General features: G+C 46.0%; 1 protein-coding gene across 1 annotated transcript; it reads right to left on the bottom strand.

Annotated features, from left to right (window-relative positions):
• Window positions 1-1,608: 1,608 nt before the first annotated feature.
• On the bottom strand, window positions 1,609-24,990 carry DGAT2 (diacylglycerol O-acyltransferase 2). Its single transcript, XM_030959155.1, has 8 exons — window positions 24,841-24,990; window positions 16,530-16,649; window positions 15,448-15,555; window positions 14,560-14,630; window positions 6,832-7,036; window positions 3,582-3,756; window positions 2,701-2,903; window positions 1,609-1,913 (listed from the first exon to the last, which is right to left on the bottom strand). Exons 1-8 carry the CDS (start codon window positions 24,878-24,880, stop codon window positions 1,759-1,761), a joined length of 1,077 nt encoding a protein of 358 aa, XP_030815015.1. The 5' UTR covers window positions 24,881-24,990; the 3' UTR covers window positions 1,609-1,758.
• Between the last annotated feature and the right edge of the window lie 1,585 nt (window positions 24,991-26,575).

Genomic DNA, 26,575 nt, shown 5'->3' on the forward strand with positions numbered 1-26,575 from the left:
TAAGTACTGAAAGCAGCTGGACAGATTTCTTCACCTGAGGACCAGGGATGCAATCCAGCAATTTCTATTCTAGGCAGCAACAAAATCCAAAGAAATCTGCTGTAAGGGGCAATAGGGAATGTGCTTTTTGTCGCTGCTCATGGAGGTCCACAGATGGAGGCTGCTTCAGCTCCTTGTACACTCCCAGGCAAAACCCCAACTTTAAACCACAAAGATTTGCTTAAACTATCCTGGCTGCCCCATGTAGGGAGCATGCAGATGGTAGAACAGAATTACTAAGTTTGGAAAAGACTTTTAGATCAAGTCCAACCCTTGACCTAACTCTTCCAGCTCTACCACTACACACTTCCAGAGATGGTGATTTTGGTGTGAGTCTGCTTTTGTAGAGACAAACCATTTTTTTCCTGTAGGAAAAAAGGCACAACTGCAATCATACAAATTACTGCTGTAATACCAGCCACAAACCCTGCAACACTGAAGGGACCAAAGCAGCCCACTATTTTTGCCCAAGTTTATTTCTAGAAATTTGTACAAAAATTGATACTCTGTAATACAATAATCTATCAAATATGACAGATGAACATTTGTCTTTAGAGGCAAGATTCCAGGAATGTGAAGTACCATCCTCTTGCATGGAAGAAAGGCACATTTTAGAGCTCAAGATACACTCAACTGAACGGTTGAAAAGGCAGGTCAGACATGCAAGTAGTGCAGTGTTTTGGGTTTATACATAAACAATTTGTACTCCCAAGAAATCTCACTACAAGCAGCGTTAACATCCACATAAACATTTTATAAATACTTTTAAAAGTAGCTCACTTTAGATCCTATGTGTGCAAAGGTTACGCCTTTACATTCACTGGATGGAGTAATTAGAAGCCATCTTGAGGCCAGAAGTAACTCCTAGATTTCCCCAAATACTTCTGGGATCCAAAGCACTTGCATCAATAGCCCCACTGCATTTTCCCCCTACGGTCTACCCTAAAAGTCTGCAAACACCAGGGCTACACAACTGCACCATCCCACTGCTCCTACAGCTTACTCTTGGAGTTTTGTGGCTATGAAAAGTCTCATATTTCCAGCTACAAGCCTCTGTGCAAGCAGCACCTGGGACATACCTGCTTCTGAACTGACATCTTAAATACAGTGGTGAATTTACAGCCACAAAATCATCCACTGCACTATGGATTCAAGCTTCACCCGACTCTCTCTGCACCATCCAGCACAGATGCCACACCAGGGGGGTTGGCAGCCCAACTGTACTTCCAGAAAGGGCTTTTCCAAAGCAGAAATACCCTTGTACTACATGAGCATGTCTCAACAGGGCTCTTGTGCAACACACCTGTAAAACTGCCACGCTGCTCAAATCAACCTGCTGCTTTTTAGACTGAAAACCAGATGAATCCTACTCTCCCAAATTTGCTTGTGCTAGTGGGTACAGTAGCTGTAGGAATTTTTTCTAATTCATTGCTGGTGATCCAACAGCATTATGCAGCAGATTACAAAGGCAATCATTTACCCAAATCCTCACAGCAATGGGGAGTTGTGCTTTTTTTTTTTTTTGTATAAAAAGATGTTTTAATGGGATTTCTCTAAAGCAAAGCCTTTATTATTTTTAAAGTGGTTTAGCAACACTTTAAACACTTGCTTTGAAGAATACATACACCCACACAGGCTTTCAAGTACACAGTGACAACTTGGACTCCTGGAAACGATGTGTTGGTTCTGAGAGGAGGAGGTGCTGCTGAGCCAGTGCCTTCAGTTGACTTCCAAGACCTCAGTCTCCGGCAGGCCAAATCTGCTCTTGTATTTGTCAAAGAGTTTGATCAGGGAGTCCACATACATGCTATGGTAGAAGTCCACATCCTGCTGGGATGGATTATCAATTTTGGGGATGGTGATGGGCTCTCCAACTGATAAAAAAGGGACAAATCCACATTAGCTTAATTGCTCCTACAACCTAAGGTATTTGTCCTCTATGGACACAGCCATGGTAGTTCAGCACACCCATTCTGGCACAGCACAATTTGCCATTACAGCAGAGGTTTGCCTGATTCCCCACAATTTTACCAGGCTCTGAGGCACAACTGTCCCACAAGAAGGACACACCCACCACATCTGGAGCAATATCAGATCTGCTTTAGCTACACAAATGTGTCTACTGTTCAAGGTGGCTAGGAAGTCCCCCTTCTGTTTACAGCAGAGTGATAAATCCCTCCTCAATTAACATGAGCCAAGAGTCAGTTCTTCTTAGGTATTCCCCTATACACACCACAAAAGCAAAGCTGACCTTTTTCCCCTCCTCCCTTAAAGCCCTGCTGCTCTGGGTTAGAAGACTCAAAGGCAAGTTTTAGGGTTGGCTTTAAATACTCAGCTGTCAGACATGTATCCCACTGGAATATGGGGGGCCAGATTGCTTCTGACTTTAGCTGTCCAAGGCCAAAGAAAGTAGAGCTACAGCCTTTTCCCCCAAAAAAGAGCTCTCTTGCAAAATTGACTGGAAGCAGAACATTGATTGAAGGCTTGTAACCTGTGGAAACTCTTCTAGCTCATTCTCAGTTTTGCTGGAAGGTTTTTATACAGGAGGGAAAGCCATTCTATAGTCAAGACTCCAAGACCAAACTACAGCAGCTGTACAGCATAGACTCAAGTATTCTGCTATCTAGAGAGGCACACAGCATGTTTATACCAAAACCTTACCAACAGTAGTGATGGGCTTGGAGTAAGGTAACAAGCCCCAGGTGTTGGAGGAGAAGAGGCCACGACCATGAAAGATGCATGGAGCAAAGCCAATGTGCTTCTGGAACTTCTTCTGAACCCATCTTCCCCAGGAACCCTCTTCAAAGATCACCTGCTTGTACACTTCATTTTCCCCAAAGGAGTAGACAGGAACCAAGTCCGCTCTAGAAAGACAGAAAAATTCAGAACCCCACTCCCTGGACTGCAGCTCATAGGACAGCCCCACACTTACTGCTGTGTGTTCTGCCAGGCTGCACAGCTGCTGGCACCATTGCCCAGAGCTTTTAGCAGCACAAGGCACTGACATAAGCCAGCCAGACTTGGCATGACATAACAGGTATACTTTGAAGGCATACAAGAGAATTGTACAAGAGACAATTGGCCCGTGGAACATTGTGCAGTCAGGTATTGGACATGCTTCCACATATACTCAACTCCTATTTTGGATGGCCATCTCCTTTCAGACACATGGGATCAGGGGGACTGCACAGGTCCCACACTGACACTACCTCTCCTTGCCATGGAAGCCTCCTGCTGTCCCAGGCATCCACGTACCCCTGGCACCTTGTTCAGAGGCAGAAGCCAAAGGACACTCATGTCTGATGCTCTGGGCAAACACCCACACAACACAGCACAACTGCAGAAAGGAGAATCCCTCCAAGGTATCAGCTGCTTCAGGGAACAGAATCACAGAATAGTTTGGGCTGGAGGGGACCTTTAGAGGCCAACTAGTTCCATACCCTTACATTGAACAGGGACATCTTCACCTAGACCCTTGTTGTTGAAATAAAAGCACCTTCCCCATGGCAGCAGTCATGCTCCAGCACTGAGCATGCCCTTACCCATGCCGTAGAGCCAGTTTCACAAATCCCTTCCGGTTCTTCAGCGTCACGGAGTTCTTCCCTGGGGTGCAGTTCAGGGACTCTGCTGCCCCTCCGACTACGATGATGATGGCATTGCCACTGCCATTCTTGGACAAGATGTAGTCTATGCTGTCACGGTTCACAGGACATATACCTGCATTCAGGACACAGACACAAGGCTACAAGATGGGCTGGGGACTTCAGGATCTTCTCATACTTACAGCACAAAGTTTATGCTTCAATTGCAAGTTGAGCTGTCCCACCTCCCTCTGGTCAGAGCAGGCAGTGTTAGCAGGCAACCTATTCCTCAACAAGCAGTTCACAGACCTGGCAGCAACTAGACTTGGTCGTAAACTCCACAAACATCAGCTCTCAAATTTTCCTTCATCAAAAGATTTCAGCAAGGATTTTCTATATCTAGTCAAAGGCACTGGTGTCAGACATCCTCCCTCCATGTAAACTTTACAGTAGGATTTGGTTTACCTTTAGAAAGGAAGAGAGCAGCTGTGTTATTTTGATGGATGGGAGTCCGATATTGACCAATTCCTCAGCAAAATCAGGTGGTTGGATAGATGTGGAATAGATTTAGCAATATAAAAAGAATAAATGGACAAACCTTTAAAACAGATCTGAAGTAATATGAAGCTCTTGCAATTTATGGGACAGAGTGTTTACATAAATCCATACTCTGAGGAAAGTGTGTCTGAAGGTCTTTCCCTCCATTCCACACTGTAAAGAGCAGGACATCCCTTCACCTTTAGTAAGCAATCTCTGCCCTAAAGCACCAGTCCCCACTCCAGGGAAATGAAAACTTAAAGACAGCACCTTTAATTTCCTCTGTATTGCTTTAAAAAATGTAAAGAAACTTGACTGTCTGCTCTATAAACTCTTGCCTTTATCCTACCAGTGGTGTCCAAGCTTACTCCTGCCTCACTTTTTTGGCCAGAATAAGCCAAGGAAAAATGGGATGCCATCACTTACATTCCCATAACCCAACACATCTGATCTGAGTACTTTAGGTCACTGCCCTATTACACTCACAGTATAAATTGCTTGAGCCAAGAACTAAATGATGAACAGGCCCTGGGGACTTAGAACAAGTCTGCCAGCCTTGATGTCTGTCTGGGCATCATCACCTATCCCAGCTCCAGTTAAGAACAGAGCAGACCACAATTGAGACAGATCAGCTGGAACTGAGGATGAGGAATTAGTTTCTTTCAGCACAACTACATCTCTCTGATTGTTTTTCCTCTGAAAGGCTCAGGCCATACTCACTGCTACAACTTTGTCCCATTCTCCACATCAAGGCTCAGGCTGGCTACACAGGCCTGGTAACAGATTTAGGTTCAGCTCTTTCACACTTGTTAGCAGGAGGAGATTACTGCTGCTCACAGCAGCAAATAGTTCCTTCAGAAAGTGCAATGAGACATGGAGACAAGTGGCAATAGATAAAATTCTGCTCTGCAGCACATTCATACCATGTATAGGGTTTTCTGGTCATGTCCTCATGCCTTATAGGGTCCCTGCTGTACCTTAACCTCTAGTAGGCTGTAAAATTAAGAATTTGTACTAGTTGTAAACCAACTGTGTGTCTTGGTACAGTGCTAGGATTTGTTATAATTCCACCTGGAAATGGTTCATCCACAGAATAAAGGACTGAGGGAATTATCAGCACTTTCCAAGTGATATAAAGCCTTTGTATCAGCACCCTTAAGTTCCAGTATAGGAAAGTAAGACAAATCATGGCTTTCAGAAGGTTAACTTCATGACACCTGTAGACTTGCTTAGATCCTAGGAACCGAAGAAGCACACTTTTCCTCTGGTTTAAGCACAATGCTCAGGGACAGCCAAGCCAGCAATGATGTTGCTAATGCCTACTCCCACATTCCTTCCAAAAAGGAGAAAGCAGCTCTGGCTGGCCACAGGACTTGTCTGCCAGTCCTCCTGAACAGATTAAAGATGGTTTTTTTAAATATAAAAAGGCTGCATGGAAACTTAAGCAACACAACTAAATTTACAGATGTGACAGACTAAAAAGCAGATCCCAACTTCTCATGTACTGCTGTCCTGGGAATTCCCAAATTATGGGCTTCACACAGCAACTACCATCAGTACAGGAAGATAAAAACCAGCTTGAGATATGCCCTTTCTAGATAGGGACAAACACCTTCTCTGCACCAGATCCACTTAGTTTTTTCTTTCCCCCAATTAAGACAGTAATCTCAGAAATAGTAAATTCTAACAAGTCAGAGTCAGGTACAGCTACTCCTACCGTCTCCCCAGCCATGGCACTTATTAAGATATCTCTTTTAAAGTCATTTATTGATGAATCAGTTCCAGGAACAGCAAACAGATTACTGGATTGTTCAATTCACAGTCTTTAAGTGTTAATCCCTCACCTCTATCTGACAGGTGCTCTCACTCCAAAAAGGAAGCTCAGGCCATGCAGGAACACTTTATTGGTATTTTAAACACTGTTTCCTCTGCCCAGTCATAACTTACAAGCATTAAAATCCTGGATGGATTCCATTAAAATAGACCTATTAATGTAATTTGGCACACTTACATCACTGCATAATCCGTGGAATCCATCTACAGGAATACATCCAGGGAAGGGGGTCTGTGAACAGCTGGTATCATGCAATACTTCACTCTCTACCCCTGGCAGGCACCCAGCAGTGCAATTGGGTGGAGAGCGCATCCACCACCACCACAAAACACAAATGTGTGACAAATGATGTGGTAGTGAGCCCAGGAGCCGAGCTGGCCATGGCTACTCAGTATTTTCAGTCAGTGCAACTTCTTCCTGTACCTTCACACAATAATTAGGAAAACTTGGTTCCACATCTCCACCTTCCACGACTACAGTTGTCAGATATCTTTACTATGGTTTTGGACAAGAGTATCCTAGAGTTAAGGAGGAACACAGAGGAATAGCAGTCCCTGCAGCCCAAATCAGTCATATTCACAGAATGGATTAGGTTGGAAGGGACCTTAAAGATCATCCAGTTCCAACCCTATGCCAGGGACAGAGACACCTTCCACTAGACAGGATTTCTCACATTTATTCACAGCTTCCTCTTGACAACCGTATGAAAGCAACATCTGGGTGATGCTACCAGCAGGAAGTGGTTACAAGAGCTTCCAACACAGCTTTTCACTTGACAGAGGTGAAGACAGCTCAGAGCCAAGAGCAAAAGCAGAAATGGCACAGTGTGATTGTGCTTACCACCAGACATTAAGTAGTCCCTCAATATGGGCATCCTGAAGTTCCCAGCCAGGGTAGCAAGGTATGGTCGGATCCCAGGGAATTTCTGGCCCACACCCGTGGCCTCTGTGCTGAAGTTGCAAAAGGCACCCAAGCCCATGATGCCATGTGGATGGTACCCAAAAATGTAATTCCTGGTGGTCAGCAGATTGTGGGTTTTAACCAGCTAGGAAAGAAAAAAGAGCTTAATTGAAGATGGATATTCTCAGATAGTACATAAAAGTGGGAGAAGGAAAAAAAAAATCATATCCCCCAGGTTTTATCTCTCTTCCTATCAGGGATAACAGCCTAAGAGCTCATGTACAGGCTCTCCTGGATTTCAGAGGCTCTGGAAGGAGCAGCCATTTAGAGTTCAGTTTTCCAAGCAGAGGGAGCAAGATAAACAGGCTGATCTCAGACACAAGAAGCTGGCCAGCCAGGTAGGAACAGGGCATGGGTTGCTGCAGCCTGGGCCTTTTGCTTCTCTACTCCTTCTTAAAGTATTCTGACACACCTCTTGCCCAAACCAATCAAGTTCTTCAGTCCTGTAGCCACAGCTGCCTCCTTCCAGGCCCTCTCTCAGCACATTAGTGGCTCACATCCCAGTATGAGGCAGAAAGAACATAAACATCACTGTCTCACAGCAGAAGCAAGTTCAGCTAATGCCTGAAAAAAGAGCCAACCAGTTAATGGGCCTGTTGGCCACCTTCCAAGTGGGAAAATGTGCAGAAGGGTGGTAACCACTGGAAATTATTCCTTCTTTTAAGAGGTTCTGCCCTAGCCTACATGCCAAAGGGTCAGCAAGACACTTCAAGCCATCTGATTCCTGCAGGGCATGCACTAGGAGCTGTGATCATGTTGTTTTCAGGCTGTGCAATATTCCTAATCATTTGCTCCTGCTTGCAGAACATGGACTCCCCACAGCTGCCTTAGCTAGCACAGAACAACCCATTCCCTGGTACCACTACTGCCAGAGGGGGCTTTTGTGATGCTATAGGTAGCAGCAGCATCCCATGTGTCAGAGCATCTTCCCCAGGCAGTACATGTGCAGTCTGAGGAAGCACACAGGACAAATCACAGCAGGGCTGCTGCATCATCCTACAAAAATAGAGATCTAATTTAATTTTTTTCCATCTGTTAGAATAGTTGGTGTTGGAAGAGATCTTAAGGATCATCCAGTTCCAAACCTCTGTCATAGGCAGAGACACCTTTCTCTAGACCAGGTTGCTCCAAGCCCTATCCATCCTGGCCTTGAACACTTCCAGGGATGGGGCAGCCACAGCTTCTGTGGGCAACCTGTGCCAGTACCTCACTACCCTAAGAGTCTATAACCTCTTTCAATATCTAATCTAAACAGCTCCTCTTTTCAGGCTGAAAGCAACAGTGCCACTTTTTGCCAACTGCAACACCCCAGCAGCTCTCAGACCTACAAGCTGAGGCTTTGGCACCCCATCCCTCAAACTATATTTGCAAAGGCCACTCTGCATCAGTTTCCATAGGAAAAAAAAACTCCACAGATTTCCAAGATGTCACACCAGCATGTGCCACTGCCTTGGACAAGGAGTGTTTATGCAAGTTCTTTCTGTTGGATCACGCTACAGGGAGCTGAAGTACCACTGCAACACACTAAAGCAGCATGCCCAGAAACTTGATTCCCTTCTCCCTGTTCTCAGCCTTGTCCTCAGATGAAGCTACAGCTCCCGTGCTATTTAAAACAGTGGCTGTGATACAAGCATGATGCAGCAGCAGGTTCTCCAAGGTGACTGGCCCTCCTCATAATTCCCTCTGGCTCTGAGGTCATGTAGAACTCCAGGAAGAAGGCACAGAGGCTTGTGGTTGCAACAGTTCTGCAGAGCCCCATTGCCTATTCTTTCCCAATTAGTAATTACTTTGCTTTCACTTCCCACAATAGAAGAGCTGCCCCCTTGATCTATTACAGAAAATGGGGATCACAGGCTAAAGACCAAAAACCCATCTCCAGGAAAGAAGTAGTGATATGGTAAGCAACCCCTCCACCTATCAATTCTTGCTCAGTTGTAGAGACTTCTCTAACAGGCTATCCAGGGCAGCGCTGGACCCCACATCCCTGGAGGGAGTTAAAAGCTTTGTGGATGTGGCACATGGGCTTGTGGTGGCCTTGGCACTTCTAGCAGAATGGTTGGACTTGATGATCTTGGGGAACTTTTCCAGCCTAGACAATATTCTGACTTTTTGACCACAGGCCTGGTAGATACAGACACATGGCCTGGCTGCACAAGCAGCAGACACTCCTTCCTAAACGCTCCTGTCAGAGCAAGGTAGCCATTTCCAAGCCTCATCTCTCACCTGCACCAAGCACAGCTCCTTTAATAGGAAAGACAGCTGAAAGGAGGTTTGTCCTCATCCTTCCGGAGCACGAGGCATCTGCATGTTGAGCTTGGCAGAGCCACACACATGGAAGACACACTGTTCTCCTGCTCCAGCCCCTCCACCACATGCAAGGACACCCAGATCCCAGCAGAGCCATTGCTTGGATACCTCACAGGAGCCCCAGCCAAGCTGCAGCCTTATCACCATGGCTGTTTTCCAAGAGCTCCTGTTATGGAGCCATAGGGTTGGCAATACAAATGACAATCAATCACCCACAGCACTGCAGGAGCAAGGCAAGGGGTGTGCAGGGATCCAACTAAACAAAGGCAAGGGAGAAGGGCTGAGATTTAGCCTCATACTCATACATGTGTGCTTTTCCCCTGTTTGTCCCTTGCAGGCTGCCACTGCCCTGTACACCTGTCCCACAGCACAGAGGCTCACAGAAGGTAAACATGGAGGGTGCAGGTGAGGTTCAGTCTGTTCTCCTAGGTGAGAAGTGACAGGACAAGAGGACACAGCCTCAAGTAGCACCAAGGGAGGTTCAGATTACATATTAGGAAAAATTACCCAAAAGGCACTGGAATAGTTGGACTCAATCTTCAAGGTCTTTTCCAACCTTGGTGTTTCTATGTGTTCTTCCACCCAAGTCAAGCCAGGGAACCTAAGACCAACAGACATCAGACAGGGCTGGGCACTTCTCTGCAAGCAGAGGTCCTGAATCTGCTAATGCACAAACTCAGCCCAGGGAGGGTATGACCTGCCAATACCTTCAGCTCTCCCTAAATTTAATCTAGAAGCAGGAGTTTTTGAAGTAGTGTAAATCATGTATTTCTAGACTCAAGCAAGAGTGAAAATAGTGAAGTGCACAAGAGGGGGCTTTGGAACGAGAATGCTTTTAAAGGTCCCTTCCAGCCCAAACCATCCTATGATTCCACGCCTCTCTTCAGGAGGTTGATCACTCACTGCTGGTTCTTGGAACCCCTCCCCTTGAGAAGCAAACAGTGTTACCAGGCTGCCCCAAGGAATTGCTGTGGCTGTCGCTGAACATCACCACTGCAACTCTGCTCTGAACCTCCAGCTGGTTTTTCCTTTTGCCTCCAAGGTCTTGTCCATTTCCACACAGCTCTTTGGAGCCTCGGTGCTCCCAGGATGAGGCAGAGTCAGCCCCTGCTGCATCTCAGCAGGACAACCAGTACTGGGAATGAAGATGAACCTTCACCCCACTGCACTAACACACCTGATCCCAGCTGCTGTTAGAGACCAAACCTGTTTCTCTGGGAGCAAAGTCCATCCACCTTCCTAATAATAACAGATTTCTTTACACAGAACTAAGCCAGCCTACAGGAGCAATAAGGCAGTGCAATAGTGTAAAGAAAATTAGTGTTAATATTTGAGTGCCAGATACTGCTAAAGAATCACATTGCCAATTTTATTTTTAGCAACAGTGGCACATTCAGTAGTGGAGAAAGAGGACTGCAGAACCACTGCCGCTCAGCACCAGGAGCCAAAGAGCAGGAAAAAAATCAGTGGTCTGGGTGGGAGCTGAGCAGCACTGACTGGAAGCATGCAGAGAGCAGAAAAACCAGAGCTCATCCTGCAGGATCCAAGCAGCAGGTCTCATGAGCACGTAAGCTTGCAAAACAACCCAAAAACTGCACTTGGCCACATCACACCCAGCAACACGATGGAAGAAATTATCTTCCCTTCCCAGCAGCGCAAGTCAGGACCTGAAGACCCCCTCACCAGGCTCCCAGAATTATTTATACATGTCACAAATTCACAGAATGGCTTGGGTTGGAAGGGACATTAAAGCTCAGCTTGCTCTAACTCCCTGTTACGGGCTGGAATGCCTTCCACCACACTTAGGTTAGGACAGAGCAATCAAATCCTTCTATTTCCATTCTGTAAATCATGTACAACAATTAAGGAGGAGCTTTGCCAGGAAGCAAGCCAAGACACAGAATACAAGACAAATTAAGAGAAAAAAAAATACATTTTTGGCAGCAATTCCTGCTCTGGCCAGATACCTACTCTCCCACTGCAGTGAGCAGGTCTCCCTGCAAACACCTGAAATGCTCTCAGTCTGACAAAGGTAAGCCAAGGATCTGAAGCCCTGACTACCTGGGGTCCTACTGCATGTGGAGATGTTCACATGCTCAGGTGACAGCTTCTTCACCTAAACAAAACCTTTAGGTCATGGCACCGCCAGCATGACATCCTCAGATCAGCACGTGCTTAGGAGGCTGCTGGGATCAACAGTATGGGATTGAGATGGTGTGTGCAGATGAGTGTGTGCACGAGACTCCGATGGTGTGTGCAGATGAGTGTGTGCACGAGACTCCGATGGTGTGTGCAGATGAGTGTGTCATGAGATGGAGATGGTGTGTACAGGTGATGTCTGCTCAGTCCAGCCCCATGCACACACCTGCAAGGGCTTGGGCTTCATCTGCACTTCAGGTCCAGGACTCAGTTCACTGGAACATTCCTCAGCCACTTCACGTGCTGCTGAGCTTAAAGCACTATTTACAAGGCCAGCCATTAACCAGCAGACAAACTTAAGTTTCTAGTGCCCTAAAATAACTTATTATTGTCAGAACAGCTGCATGAAGTTCCAGGGAACGTGGCCAACTCAGCTCATGCTGAGTAACTGAGACAGATTCAGGCTGCTTTCCAAACCCACCTGGTATTACAAAACATGACCTCATATCTCCAGGTATGGGTACAATAGTCCTGGTGTTTCAGGCTGGGAGGCACTGCTGACTCCAGTGAGACCAGCCTAATCAGCACAAACATTGGAGCAGAGCTCAATTCTCATGCAGCTGCTCTCATACAGCAAGCAAATAGGAAGGAATTCTTGTCTGTGAGGGTGGTGAGGCCCTGGCACAGGTTGCCCAAAGAAGCTGTAGTTGCCCCATGCCTGGAAGTGTTCAAGGCCAGGCTATACAGCCTGATTGAAGCAACCTGGTCTAATGGAAGATGCCCCTGACCATGGCAGAGGGGAGGAATGAAACAAGTCCCTTCCAGCTGTACTGTGATTCTATGAATTAAATCTGAGCTGATGGCCCAACACAGCTGGTACCTGTGCAGGAATGGATGCAGCTACCACAGCTCTACATGCAGACTTAGCTGGAGGCCAAGTTCAGCATTACAAGTGCCACCAGTGTGACTGTCACTGGTGTGATCTGTCCTTGCAGTGCTCAGCAGACACATGGCACAGGATGAGATGCAGCAGAGGAGTGTCCTGACAAACCATAAGCCTGGGACGCAAACCAAGTCCTTGAGCCATTACACAGATCAGAATCCAGTAAAAGTTATTTTTGCAGAGAGAACATTTAAACAAATGATCCTCTGTAGACCCATCTACCTCTTGGGCAAGAACAGGTAACTAGTTTAACCCAGGAGTTCCCATGCTCTCAGCAAGCATTCTGGTTCTTGGTACCATTCTTAATATCCAGAGACATTATTCATTGTTCATGCTGATGAATTGCTCATGCACCAGTCCCATAATTACAGAAAACCACTTCTAGCACCTCTCTAGCCTAAGATCCCTGCAGCAGCTTTTCCCAACCCTGCAGCCAGCTGGCTGTTCCCCCAAAACACGTGCAGGAGTCATCTCCCAGCTGTCAGCACTCCCGCTCTGCCCTTTGCATGTGAAATACCAGTCGGCTCCATAAACCTTGCACAATTCCTCCCCCTTAGCAGCAAAGGAATTACACCCATAAGGAGTTCTCACGAACGGATATGTGAACTAGCAAGTATTTAAATAAAAACTGCCACAAAGTTTAGTTTATCTACCCCATCTCATCTCTAAACCTACCTAAACAACCCAGTTCTTTGACAAACTTTTAATATCCACAGTGAATCTGACCTGCAGGGCTTCTGCAGAGCACATTTCCATGAAGACAAGGATAAATGTGCTTCAAAGGACTGATGGAACAGCAGAACCAGGACTACAGGTGACCCTTTGGAACCAAGTCCCCAGCAGAGTCCATTTCACCAGTATCCAAGGCAGCAGTGTTTAGTGCAGCACTAAGGACTGGTACTAGAACACAACACATCTGAGATCCATCTTCAACGGCAGAGCCTGCTCAGCTCTGTCAGCCATGAGACCCAGGCTGACTTCCAGCCTGTGCAGGCATAGCGAATTTTTCTGTGTACACTTAGACTTGCCAAGAATTACCTGTTAACAACAGCAAGTTTCATGGTGAACTTGGCAGGGGTGGGTCAATGGTCAGACTTGCTCTTAAAGGTCTTTTCCAACCTAAATGGTTCTGTGCTTCTCAGAGTACAACAAAAGGCTTGTTCACCAGCAGCACGTTCAGGTACCCTGAGAGTTCAAGTGACTTTGCAAAGGAAGAATCCAGCCTAAGCCGCTTTGGCATCCTGCTGGAACTGGATTCCCTGTTCCTTTCTGAGGCTAGACTATCTTGGGGATAGGTAGCTCAAAAGCTCTATCAAGGTCCCTCCCTCATAGTCAAGCTGAGTAAAACTTGCCAACAACCTTACATAATAGTCCTTTCAGCTGCATGCCCTTCCAAAGAGGATCGAGTTCCCTCCTAGCCGAATTTGACCCCTGCTCCCTTCCAAGTCATCCAGCTAATTCTGCGGTCCCAGAGCAGTCTGGCAGCCCTGTCCTCTTTCTGCAACATGTCTGAACCAGTAGGAAAAATACAAGTATGTGGTGAGCAAGTTACAAGCTGGAGAACTGAAGCTATTCCCACTGCTGGAAAATCCACTTCTCCAAAGCAAAAAGATTTGAGGACAAATATCACTGCCCCCTGTGAAGCACTGACTTTTGGTGCCCAGAGGTCCCAGATATTCTGGCCCAATACATCCCAGAGCAGAAGTGTTACTGAAAAACAGGCAGAAACTGAGCTAGATTTTATGATTTATGAGAGGGGAACAGTTAGGGTCAGGTACTACACAGGACCGCTGCAGCACAGAAGAGACTCGAGTGATTTGCATTGGAAGGAACCTTAAAGATCATCCAATTCCAATTCCTTCCCATGGGCAGGGACACTTTCAACTAGACCAGGCTGCTCCAAGCCCCATCCAGCCTGGCTTTGAACACTTTGAGGGATGAGGCAACTATCACTTGCTGGGACAACCTGTGCCACAGTCTCCAGCAGCTGGAGAGATGAACAAGGAGGTAAAACCACTAGAAACAGCAGCTTCTGGCAATCACATTGCCATCATTGGTATTACATTTCAGATTTTCTAACCACAGCTGCCACAAGCAGTAGTGTGGCAATAGTAACTGAGCCATGTCCTGCTCACAGTTCAGTGTCATAGACAGTCTAGTGCCAGTACAAGACACTAAAGCAGTTAAACCCCAGGGTATAGAGTTAAACTTTTACTTACTCTTATTGGAAAATAATCCCTGAAGTACCTCCAGATAGCCCAGTTTCTCACCCACTGGGATCTTCTTCCCCCTGTTGAAAAAAATGAATCATGTCTTTAAAGCTCCTTCCACGCAGCTGTCCATCAAAAAACCTAAAGGACTCCAGGGTTTGCTGTCTCACTAGAGGAATCAACACTTTCATTCCTCCAAATGGGAGACCTGCATCATTCACTGAAATCAGTGACACTCTGGAATACAAGGTACTTCAAACAAATTAAGGGTTGACTGCAAATTCATGGTAGACAACTCTACAATTCAGAGTAGAAACACTCCGATTCAACCTTTAGGAAAGGCCAGAATCTTGGATGGTTTCAGCCATCTTGAAGCAATGGACAACTGTGCTCATCTGGCTATAAAAGTAGCTGCCAAAGCTTGTTATCACTGCTGGTTCCCAGAGCTGGCTTCCACAGGTTTGGGATTTTTTTTTCCTGAAATAAAGTAATCTGCTTAATTTGTAGCAACACTGACTCCACAAAGGAGCTACACCTTGGATAATCACACCACAATCTGAACCTTGCAAGAGCTGGACAGGACAAAAAGGTCTTGAATCTTTAGATCTTTCTGAAGTAAAGGAAAGAACCTATGCCTTATAAATATGTTAGTAAAAGCCAGTAATGGCATAATAGCAGTGAATGTTAATTTTGTATTGCCCTCAGCCCTCAGAAAACCTGCAGTCACTGCTCATGCTGAGGGCTGACATTTAAATGCTTCACTGAATAATGCCTTTGGTCAGTGATTCAGCCAAGTCCCACTAAGAAGAGAAGTCATCCATTACAAGGAAGTGCTTCTTTGTCCAAATATGGAGACAGGGACACTTGAACAACAAGTATCTCTTCTGCAATATTTACCTTTCTTTGGTGTATTCCAGTCAAATACCAGCCAGGCTAAATACAGAGCAGCAATCGCCCAGCAATCTGTGCACAGTATATACATGAGGATTAAAGTGCAAGCAATACCTGGAGAGGTGCAAGAAAGAAGAAAATAAGGTTGCAGCAGGTTCTGGTCTCCATTTACACCCCCTGCCTTTTGACTCTTCTAGGCTGAAATCTTAGTCTCAGTCTGATGTCATTAATCCTCAAATAAATTGGATTTGATCAAAAACCCTTTATGTAGGGCTGTGGTAGCTTCCTCTAGAGTTCTGGAAAACCTCAACCTCCCCTTAATGGTGCCTCCAGGCATCTCCCATCTCCAGGTAGGGCAGCTGCTTCATCAGACTGGATGAGCATGAAGATTTCTCTATGGCCCACACCAATGGGATTTTCCCCACAGCTACACACATCTCCCACAGGTTACACCAGCTCTGTTCAGCCATCCCACCAGGGTGCCAAGGATCCCACCAAAAATGACACTGTCATTTCAGCACAAACTGAACTAGGAAGGTAGAGTGAGACAGATGCTGAGAGCAGCCATTCCCCAGTTTAATCATGGACATCCAGTGGAGCAGAGCAGCCTGAGGTTTCACATAATCCAAGTACCCAGGGATAAACAGGCTTTACTCTTTTACTGGTCTAACACAAACAACTCTTGCTCATCTCTGATACCTCCTGGAAGCAGACCAAGCCAAGTGGAAGGCATTCCTGTTGCAATCACTTGCATCAGTTACCAGCTGCTTCTAAGAAATCTCTGTGGATATTCCCATGAGCAAACCAAGAAAGACATTTCCAATTGTTTCAGCCTCATTTGCATGGTAGACACTGACACAAGCTAAACATCAGTCTTTCCATAGCTCTTATGATTTTCTACAGCCAGGAAAAGTCATTTATAGTTGAAAATATCAATGTAACTGGTTTACAATATCCATGTATCCCAGGAACTACACTGCCGCAGTACACATCTAGTAATTAACACTTATGAAAAAGTTAACATTTTGCATTAAAATTCATCCAGAATTACAGCCAAAACCCCTTTGCTTTAGGCCAAAATGTGTTACCCATGATAAGGAAAGTGAGAACCCATTGCAGCACAGAGATGATCTGGAGTTGTTTCTCTACTTTGGATTTCAATAGCCAGAACAAATCCTGCAGAGCAGAAAGAATGTTCGATCCTGTGCCTAAAGAAAGAAAAATAAGAGAAATAAAGTTACATTTGCACACGGAGCAAAGGAAACAACATTTTTCCTTTGAAACAGAATCATAGAAGGAAGGATCATCAAGTCCAGCTTATTTTAGTAAGAGGTTTCAGATAAATGTGCAGTTTGCTTTTACAGCAAGGCTTGCTGAAAGCTAATATTTTCCATGGAGTTTGGGCATCCTGGAAGAGGAAGGACTGCCATGTGCCAACATTCAGCTTTTTTCAGAACACTGGAGGGGATTAATGAGTAATCATCAGTACCCACCCGAGCAAGCCTCTATTAACCTGACCATAAAAATGCAGAAGATGTTAACCCATGTTCCTAACACACACCCTCACCTCACACTGGCAGCTCCTCAGAGTGGTGTTTGGTAAAAGGGAACCCCATGAGCTCACAGTAAGATAAAGATCAGCTGCCTCCAACCACAGGCAAGCAGACACCTGGCTGTGGTGTGAGCTATTCTCATCCATCCCTCATAAGGCCTGTTGCACAACTCCCAGCACTGTTCAAGGAAAGCTCTGTGCTCCAGCCTCCCTCAGCACAGCCCAAATGCTGGCTGAACACCTCAATATACAACCCTGAGGATCCACAGCTCTACGAGCAAGGAAAACTATCAGCATTCCCAAAGCAGTAAATAAGAAGGAAGGAGCTGAAAACCACTCTTGTAGAAACTTAAGATATTCAAGCAGGGAAAAAACCCAGAAGTGGGTAAAACACTGAAAACACTTGCTTTCTACATGAAGAATCACCCACTGCAGCTTTTGACAGTATACACAGCCCCCAGAAAGAAGCACTTGCAAGTGCATTTTCCTTCACTTTTCTTGATTACTTTATTTACAAGCACCATAATAACTGACCAAAATACAAATCCCTTTATGTGTATTTACATATTTTCTTTTGTATTTAAGGATCAGCCTGTTATTAGGACTACGAAAGAAGCTATTACACTGAATAGGTTCAGTTCTTGCTGACAAGATACTACCTGCTAGTGGTAATAGCATAGCAAGTGTTCACACTCAGTCAAATGAAAGTGATTAAAAATAGCTTTTCTAGGTATGAGCAGGCACTAGGATTTTTGGTAGTTTCTACAAAGATACTTTCACTGGTGCATCCTTTAAATATGTAAAGCAACTGTTTCATAGGAATGAGGGTTAATTTAGATTAGGTAAGGAAGAAGTTTTTAACTATCAGGGTAGTGAAACACTGGCACATGTTACCCAGAGATGTCTCATCCCTGGCAACATTCAGGGGGGAGCCACACCAAAGGCTGCAGTCTGAATTTAGAGCCAGACCACTCAGTTCAGACCCTTGGTTCTGCTTAGTCCATGTTACATGAATAATCCCAGTGGTGCACTGGGCATTAATTACTCTAAGCAGACCAAGTTTTAGGCTGGGATAGATCATACCACTACAACTCCGAGTGAACTGAAGCCTACAGCACTAATCCTGGTTGAAACAACAGCTAGAGCTGGAGGCAGCTCTTTACAAGATAATACAGTGCAGTATTAGGAATGAATCCAGCAAACAGTTCTCCTGTTTCTGAGGTGAGACAGGAGAATATGATGAGTTAAACTGTCACCATGCATTGGTTTGCCACACTGGAGTATCTAAGCAGTAAGACTCAGAAATCCCATGCTGTAAAATCTAGCAGCAAATCCCCAAATTTGGGGTGAGGGATAAACTTCACCCCATTTTTTACAAAGCCAGTTGCCTGTTCAAGGGTAAAAGAAATCTTTGGACTTAGAATGATTTGTATTCAAAGAAACCTTTATAGCTCACCTCAATCCAATGCCCTGCCATGGGCAGGGATACATTCCACTAGACCAGGTTGCTCAATTCTTGCTGAGAAGTCACAGCTCCAGGTACCTGCTATCCCAAAAACCTTACAAAATTGCATGTGGACAGACTTGATATTGACTGAGGATTACCAGACACAAGTTTAAAGAAGCATTTAGCAATAGTGGTGTCACTGGACAGATGTCTATGTCCTCCAAAAGAAGCCAAAAGTCTTTGAGATTGTTTGTGACACAATAAAAGCCCAGCCCCATGTAACTTTTTTCTTCCAGCACCCGCATTTACACTACCAAACCTCTTTGGCTTCATAAACCAAACACTCCAGCCTTGGATCAGCTAAATCCCTATCCTCTTATCAAAGAGAACAGCTGTTTATCCCTCTAGATGAGAATTTGTACTTCAGCATTTTCTAGATGTTCAAACAAATTGTGGGCATTGCCAGCCCAGTAAATAGACCAGTATTGAGTAGTACAAGCCAACCCGCCAGCTTGTTTTTTGAACCACATAAAACTCATATTCAACTCCTGCAGACAGAGGGAAGGCAGTGGTTTGCCAGACAGCTCTAAGCACCTGCCCCTAGACAAGTGTCCTGGGTCAGTTATTTGCTGAAAGCAAACATATCCTTCAAAGAGAACAATATTCTCCACACCAGGTGTCCAGATTGCAAGGCAATGTGTATATTCTACTTGCCATCTGTAAGAGGAGGAGCAGTTATCTTCAGTTAATTGGGCAGTTTCTTTATCTCCTCAACAAGCCAATCCTCCCCCTGGGGAGACCTCTGCTGTTAATGGGCCATTGAGAGACACTGCATGACTGATAAAAGTTGTGAGATGCTCTGCCCAGAGGGAGTAGCCAAGCATTCCTAACTGGATATAATCTGAGATTTTGGGATACCAGAATAGTCTTTCCATTGGATTCCCAGAGGAACAGCTGCCACTTCCACTGGATCTTCAGAGGAAGACTACACCCTTCTACAGGATCCCTGCTCCAACAGAACCACATCTGTCACTCCAGGAGCACTGCAGCCACCATTCCAATTGGACTGCTACCAACATCCTGACCCACAGGGTGTCAGGCTGTATTCTGACTCTGTCAGTGTTGCTTTGTATTACTGAGTTGTTTATTTTATTTTTTTTATTTTCTTCTCTAATAAAGAACTGTTATTCCTGCTCCCATATCTTTGCCTGAGAGGCCCCCTTAATTTCAAATTTACAACAATTCAAAGGGAGGGGTGTTACATTTCCCATTTCAGGGGCAGCTCCTGCCTTCCTTAGCAGACACCTGTCTTTTCAAACCAAGACACCAGGAAAGTCAGTAGCTAACATGGCCTGAATATTAGCACTTATTTCCCAGTTAAGAAATGAAAGATGCCCAGTAGCAAAGGAAAGGACCATGGGAATGGTCAGTCAAACTGGCAAGTTCACCAGGTCTACCCTTGCACCAAACTGCATACTCCAGATCAACCCATTTCATCAACAAGGCATTTACAGATTTTAGTGCCAAGAGAATCCTTTCCAGACAGTCCTGAGCTTCTCATTCATCATGTCTGACTGACACTGTGTATTCAATCCTTCAGGCAAGCCTTATGTCCTTTCAGCTTCAGTAGCCAGGAAGCATTTTTGGAAAGACCCTCCATGCTCTGGAGAACCAGGCCAGTACTAGTGACACAGAGCAGAAGAGCTCTGACAAGTCAACGGAAATAGGGGGGAAGGGGGGGTTGACTCTCAGCCACAGAAGAATAACCCAACACTGACACTTGAGTTCAGTCCATCAGAGAAAATACTTCTTCCTAATGGCTCGCCTGTGGGCCCACACCAAGCACCTTTCACATATTATAAATCCAACGCATTTTGTGTAACTTTCAGGGAACAGATTATCCTTATAACCTACTTTAAAAGGGCCCAGTAGACATAACTATAATTTGTATACATTCCAATCAGTCTTTCCCCAAGGAAATATCCTGGATCCTGAAGAAACCCAAACCTCCGTCTTCTGACGCAGAAGACAGTAGCTGATCCTGTGCTGGCCACATTGCACAACCCCTGGAGCATTTTCCTGTGTACCTGTCCCAGATCTGGGAAGCCTGACTGGGGAGCCTTAACTAGACAATCATGAAGATCCTTTCTAACCCAAGCCCTGTTGGGGTCAGCCTTGGCAAACCATATCCACACAAGATATAATTTACCAACAGCTTTCCTGGCCTCACATGAGCTGGTCTCTAGCTCACACTGCAGCCCATTCCCTGCAGTACTGATGGGATACTCCCTGCACTAAGCCAGGCATGGCTCCCAAGGACATTCCCTGCCACAATGGACAGAGTAACAACTTCTCCAGGAGACCTCCCTGCTGCTAAGAGATGGCAGTGATCTGCAGCCTTCCAAGGGAGCTCAGGGACATTAGCCACCTATCCTGCAACTGGTCATGGGCTCACCATACTTGTATCATTTAGCTCCATTTAACATCAAACACAGGAGTTGCTACCAAGGAGATCCTGGAATCCGCAAATGGTTTGACCAAGCATTTGATTCCTGCATTACAGACTCAGCATCTGGTGCTCTTCTAGCACAGTTTATTTCAGATAAATTACACAAACAACATTTATCTAGGCAGGGAAGTAGAATCAAAGATCCCAAGAGTGGAAGTAAACAGGACTTCACATGTGGGCACCCAACTGACCTGACGTAATTAAATGTCAGCAAAGGAAATTAACTGAGAAGAAGTACAAGTGTTACATATGGTTTAAAATACACTGAAACCTTGTTAAATTCAAGCTTCATCTGCCACCTTTTCCAGATAATTAGCATGTTAATTCTTGGCTAATAATTAAACTGCTTCACATGGCTTATTTAGACAAAAACCATATTAGATCCATCAAAGCATAAGCTGCAAATGGACATTTTGAGCCACGTATTTTGCAGAGAAGCTGAAATGGGAACAAAGATAGACAAGACCAGTACTAGAATATTCAGGAGGACTTAGCCACCCATGCAAGAGCAGGAGCCCACACAGCTCGCAGGTGCACCTGTAAAACCCCTTGAGCCACACAAGCTCTTTTGTGTCTTAGATTTACTTGGGTGCCCCAAGCACAAGCATATTCACTACAGAGTAAACAATTTGTTAAGAAAATAATGAGTAAACAGCACAGAGTATAGTTATCCTGCCCTGTACACAGCTTTTAGAACAGTTTGCTCCTGTCCCAGGAAGCTACTCAATTACATATCTGCAGTATGGTGTGTTTATGACTGGAAATCAACAATATATTTGAAGAGGGACATGCAAATAAAAAATTCTAATCAGCTCTTTTAGAAAGGAGCTGGGATTCTCCAGACCCAGGAAACAAATCTGTCATGATTACTCATGTTAGTTCTAGATTTACTCACAGCACTAGACTCAGCCCTCAGTCTCCACACTCACAGCAGTATGTGTGTTGAAGGGATGTAGCCACAAGACCCCACTGTCCCAGAGCAGCCAACACAGCTTAGATTTCTAAAGGTAGCAACACTGCACAGGTCTGGACAAGAGAAAATGACCCATCCTACTACAGCTCATCAGTGTGTCCAGAGCACATGAGAGCTCTGAAAGAGGTGTTTCATATGAGCAAGCCCAGACCTTCACCTCCCAAGCAACTTTGTCAAGAGACAACACCTCATTGCAGCCAGCCTGATCCTGCTCTCACAAAACAGGAGCTCCCAGGCTGCCCACCCCAGAGCAGAACTCAGGTCTGGTAAGCCTCACATGCAGTGTAAGACTAACTCCAAGGTAAACCCGAGCAAAACCATCTTCTTCATCCCAAACTTCTCAGTGATGAAGTAACATTAGAAAAGACATTTCAGCACAGGACAGCCTTTCAAGGTTCCAGCCACACTAGCATCTTTCCTCAGGGGAGAGGGATGAGACAGACCTCCTTGCTGCTCCGCCCAACGCAAGGAGATCTCCTGGGCCTCCTATGGCCAAAGTGGGGCAAGTCAAGGTGAGGAGACCACAACCCCTCCTACCCAACCAGGGGTATCAGAGCATCATCCAACCTTAGGCACTGGTCCAAGGTCTGCTCTGATTTTTGCAGTACTGGGTTGATATCAAGGAACATTCCTCTGCATGCATACAGGGATGGATACAGGGGCAGATGCCTGCACCTCTTCTTTTTTTTTTTTTTTGCTTGTTTTTAAATAGGATGACTTAATTCAGCCAAATTTACCAGCACCAGAGCAAAATCAGATGCCAGGAAAACAGTAAGACTAAAGGATAGTATGAGCCATGCTCACCCCAAAGTCAGCCCTTTGCACAAGCATGATACTTGGAAGAAAATATTCAGGGATGTAGGAAAAAAAAATCTAATGGGCTTGTTCTGCACATCTTCTGTAGTGAGACACGTTGTCCAACATGATCAAGCAGTACATGAGGTCTCATGAATGAACCTCCACACCACAACACCCCTGCCAGTTTTGATCTGCAGGGTCCCACATCACTAACTCCATACCCAGTCCGAGTCAGAGCTCCTCTGGGAGGCACCTGGATTCGGCTCTGAAGACAGTCCTGTGCTTTCCTGCCCAGGCTACAGCACTGGCAAGGGGCTGGTAGATGTTGCAGTCGCCAAGGCAACATCCCTTGTCTCCCCAGGCAGAAATAAGTTAAATTAAGCTAAAAAGCACAAATATCACTGCAAAATCCCCACGAGGTGCCTCAGAGGAAAATTGACCTGAGGAGAGTTAAGACAGCTTTCCATCACTAATCAGGATTATCTAGAGATGAGGCCAATCACTGTCCCTAAACCACAGTCCATTTTGAATTATGCATGTGTCCTAGATCCATCATTAACATGCCAGTGCCAACAAGGTGGCTGCTGAGGTCTCAGGTCAACCCTACATATTTTATAGGTTTCCTGAATTATTTATTGTCTGCATTTAGTTTGCAGTTAACTCTCAGTATAACAGTTCAGGTGATGCTAATTCAAATAACCTCTCTCCACTGAAAATATAACTTGTCCCCTATTAGTCATGCAAGCAAGCAAAGTTATTTTAGGAAACAGATCTAAACACAGGAAACACATGCAGGTCTTCTCCCCAGTCAGTTCACAACTGATCCTTCAGATCAATCTAATATCCTGGCTGAGATAAGCACCAGCAGCTCTACACCCAGGACTGGACAGGACAGTGCAAAACCAAGACTTTAGAGGTTAATTCACCAGGTTCACGTCCGTTCAGCTCTGCTAATGATTTGTTTAACCAATAAAACATTTCACAGGTCTCTTCATCCCAGGCGGTATTAGCAGTTTGCTTTTTGAGGGCAAAAAGCCTTTCTTTCACAACACAGACCAATCACTCAAGGACCCTCCACAAGTCACAGGTTAAATCGCTGTCCAACTGCATTTTCACGCAGCGTTCCCCCGTTTGCAAATCCTGACCTTTCTCCAGACAAGCACCCTTGCAGAAGGGATACAAAACCCTATCTAGCAAAACATTTAGACTTGATGAATTTATTCCTAGAAGATCCTTTGAGATGCCTTTACAAGTAAGCAAGGTAGCTTGTGGTTTGGGATTTCCTATACTCTCTCCAAGGCCTTTAACCAACATGTCCCAGCGTGCAGGGAAGTGCTGGGTGTCTGCAGCAGCTCTGTCCACGATGGGTGTCGGCGGCTGACACCCGTTCCACTTCTCTAAACAAGTCCCTCACCAGCACGGAGGGCTGCTGAAGGAAATCTGGCAGGACTGGCTACCACCAAACTCCTGCTCAGCACTAAATCTTCACCTCCTCATTATAAGGCAGCAAAAATAGCAACATGTTGCCATTTTCCCCTTGATGTAGATGTGGGGAACACAGCATTATGAAACAGTTGGACTCGCTGAAGAGGCCTTTTCCAAGCTAAACGAAATTCAGTGAATAGAGTGTTGAGAATGAACTTTATCCGATAAAGCGACTACACTTCTCTTCCTACCACGACAAAAGGAAAGGGTGGGTGAGGGGGAGGGGAAGACTCGTTTACACCCAAGTGCCCCACGCCCACATTTTGTAAAGGTGCAAACTCACTGTAGTTTGCGCCTCGGCAAAATGTACAAGACCCAACTAGAGCCGTTCCCAGCAGCCCCAGGAGCGCACCCCGAGCCGCTAAAACACAGAACCTGCGCAGAGACCTGTAATCCTCAACCCAAGGAAAGCTACAGCTCCCTCCCCGCCATTGCACATGGCTCTTCCCCCTCCTTATTCCCCGTGAACAACGTTCCTGCGGCCAAAAAAAAAAAAATAGGAGGAATATCATAAAGCTGAGTATTTCGGTGCTGCTCCCACCCCAGCCCCTGAAGCACCGGAAAGCTGCTCCGCACCGCAGCATCCCCTCCGGGCAGGAGGCTCGTCTCCAGCCCTTCCCCCGTCCCCCCGGTACCTCGGAGCACGCCCGAGTAGGCGGCGATGATGGTCTTCATGGTGGGGGGCGCGCTCAGGGCTCGGGCAGGGCCATGGGACGGAGGAGCCCCCCACCCTCCGCAGCCCCGGCGCAGCCAGCGAGCAGGAGAGACTCCGGCTGCGTACCCATATATAGCCCCGGCAGGAGGAGGCGGAGACGGAGGGAGGGTGCAGGGGCGGGCCCGGCACAGCTCCCGGGTCTCTCAGCGCAGCCGTGGGGGTGAGGGGAAGCTCCTGGTCCCGGCAATGCCGATTTCTACATGGGATACATGGGATCGGGATTAGGGAAGACCAAGCAGAGGCTCGCCCCCTGTACAGGCTGTTTCATGCCCTGTTTTATAGAATCACAGTACGATTTAGATTAGCACGGATGTTAAGACTCATCCATTTCCAACACCCTGCCGTGGGCAGGGACACATTCCACTGGAGCAGGTTGCTCTGAGCTGCATTCAACTTGGTCTTGAGCACTCCCAGGGATGGGGCAGCCATTGCTACACTGGGCAACCTGTGCCAGGGCCTCACCACCATCACAGCCAAGAATTTCTTCCCAATATCCCATCTAACCCTGCCCTCTGTCAGTGGGAATCCATTCTCCCTTATCCTGTCCCTCCACGACCTTGTCCAAAGTGTCTCTCCAGCTCTCTTGGAGCCCCTTTAGGCACTGGCAGGGGCTCTAAGGTCTCCAGCAGCTCCACATCCTTCTGATGCTGCAGGCAGCTCTGCAGGTGGGGTCTCACCTGAGTGGGGCAGAGGAGCAGAATCACCTGCTGCCCACGCTGTGGGATCAGCCCAGGCCCAGGACATGGGGGTTTTCTGGGGTGCTTTTCTTGCTCCAATGCTGCAATGGTATCCCAGCCTAGATGGATGCATTAAAATTTAAATAAATAAACTAATAATAATAAAATCCTTTAGTGCTTCATGGATTATTACAACTGTCAGGAGTAAAGATGCAACCACCATAGACAGCCTCAGCCTCAGCAGCTGCTTTGTGACTTGAAGTTGTAAATTGTGCCACCAAGTTTCTTGTAAGGAAGGAAAACGTAAGTTTCAACCTGATGGTACAACTGAGCCCCAGAACAGCCTCTACCTTCACAAGGGCATGCAGTGACACAATCAGGGGAATCCCTTTAAACCGAGAGAGGGCAGGGCTAGAATGAATTCTTGTCTGTGAGGGTGGTGAGGCCCTGGCACAGGTTGCCCAAAGCAGCAGTGGCTGCTCCATGCCTGGAAGTGTTCAAGGGCAGGTAGGATGGGGCTTGGATCAACCTGCTCTAGTGGAAGGTGTCCCTGCCCTTGGCAGGGGATGGAAACAAGATGGGCTTTAAGGAACCTTCCAACCTAAACCATTCTCGTATTCTTTGACTCCCACTACTTGGAGCAGTGCAGTGCAGTATCTCACTTCTTTGAAGAGTACTTGTCCTGAAACGTTTTTTTCCCTCTCCCATCCCACTCACTGAAAATCAGCACACAGTCCTAAATAACAGATTAGAAATATCTTGGCTGTGTTCCCACAAGGATGTTTTTCCCAACAAGAAGCCACACACCAGGTGCTGGTTTGATAATGATTTTGGAAATATCCAGGACATGTTTTCTTGATGTTTTGGCTGATGCAGGAGATACACAACTTTGTCTGTTATTAACCTGTGTGCATGGCATGATTATTCTTGAACAATAACATCTTTTCAAATACCCTACTATTACTTCACATGAGTCTG

This window comes from Camarhynchus parvulus, chromosome 1 (assembly GCF_901933205.1).
Source record: "Camarhynchus parvulus chromosome 1, STF_HiC, whole genome shotgun sequence".
Taxonomy (NCBI): Eukaryota; Metazoa; Chordata; class Aves; order Passeriformes; family Thraupidae; genus Camarhynchus; species Camarhynchus parvulus.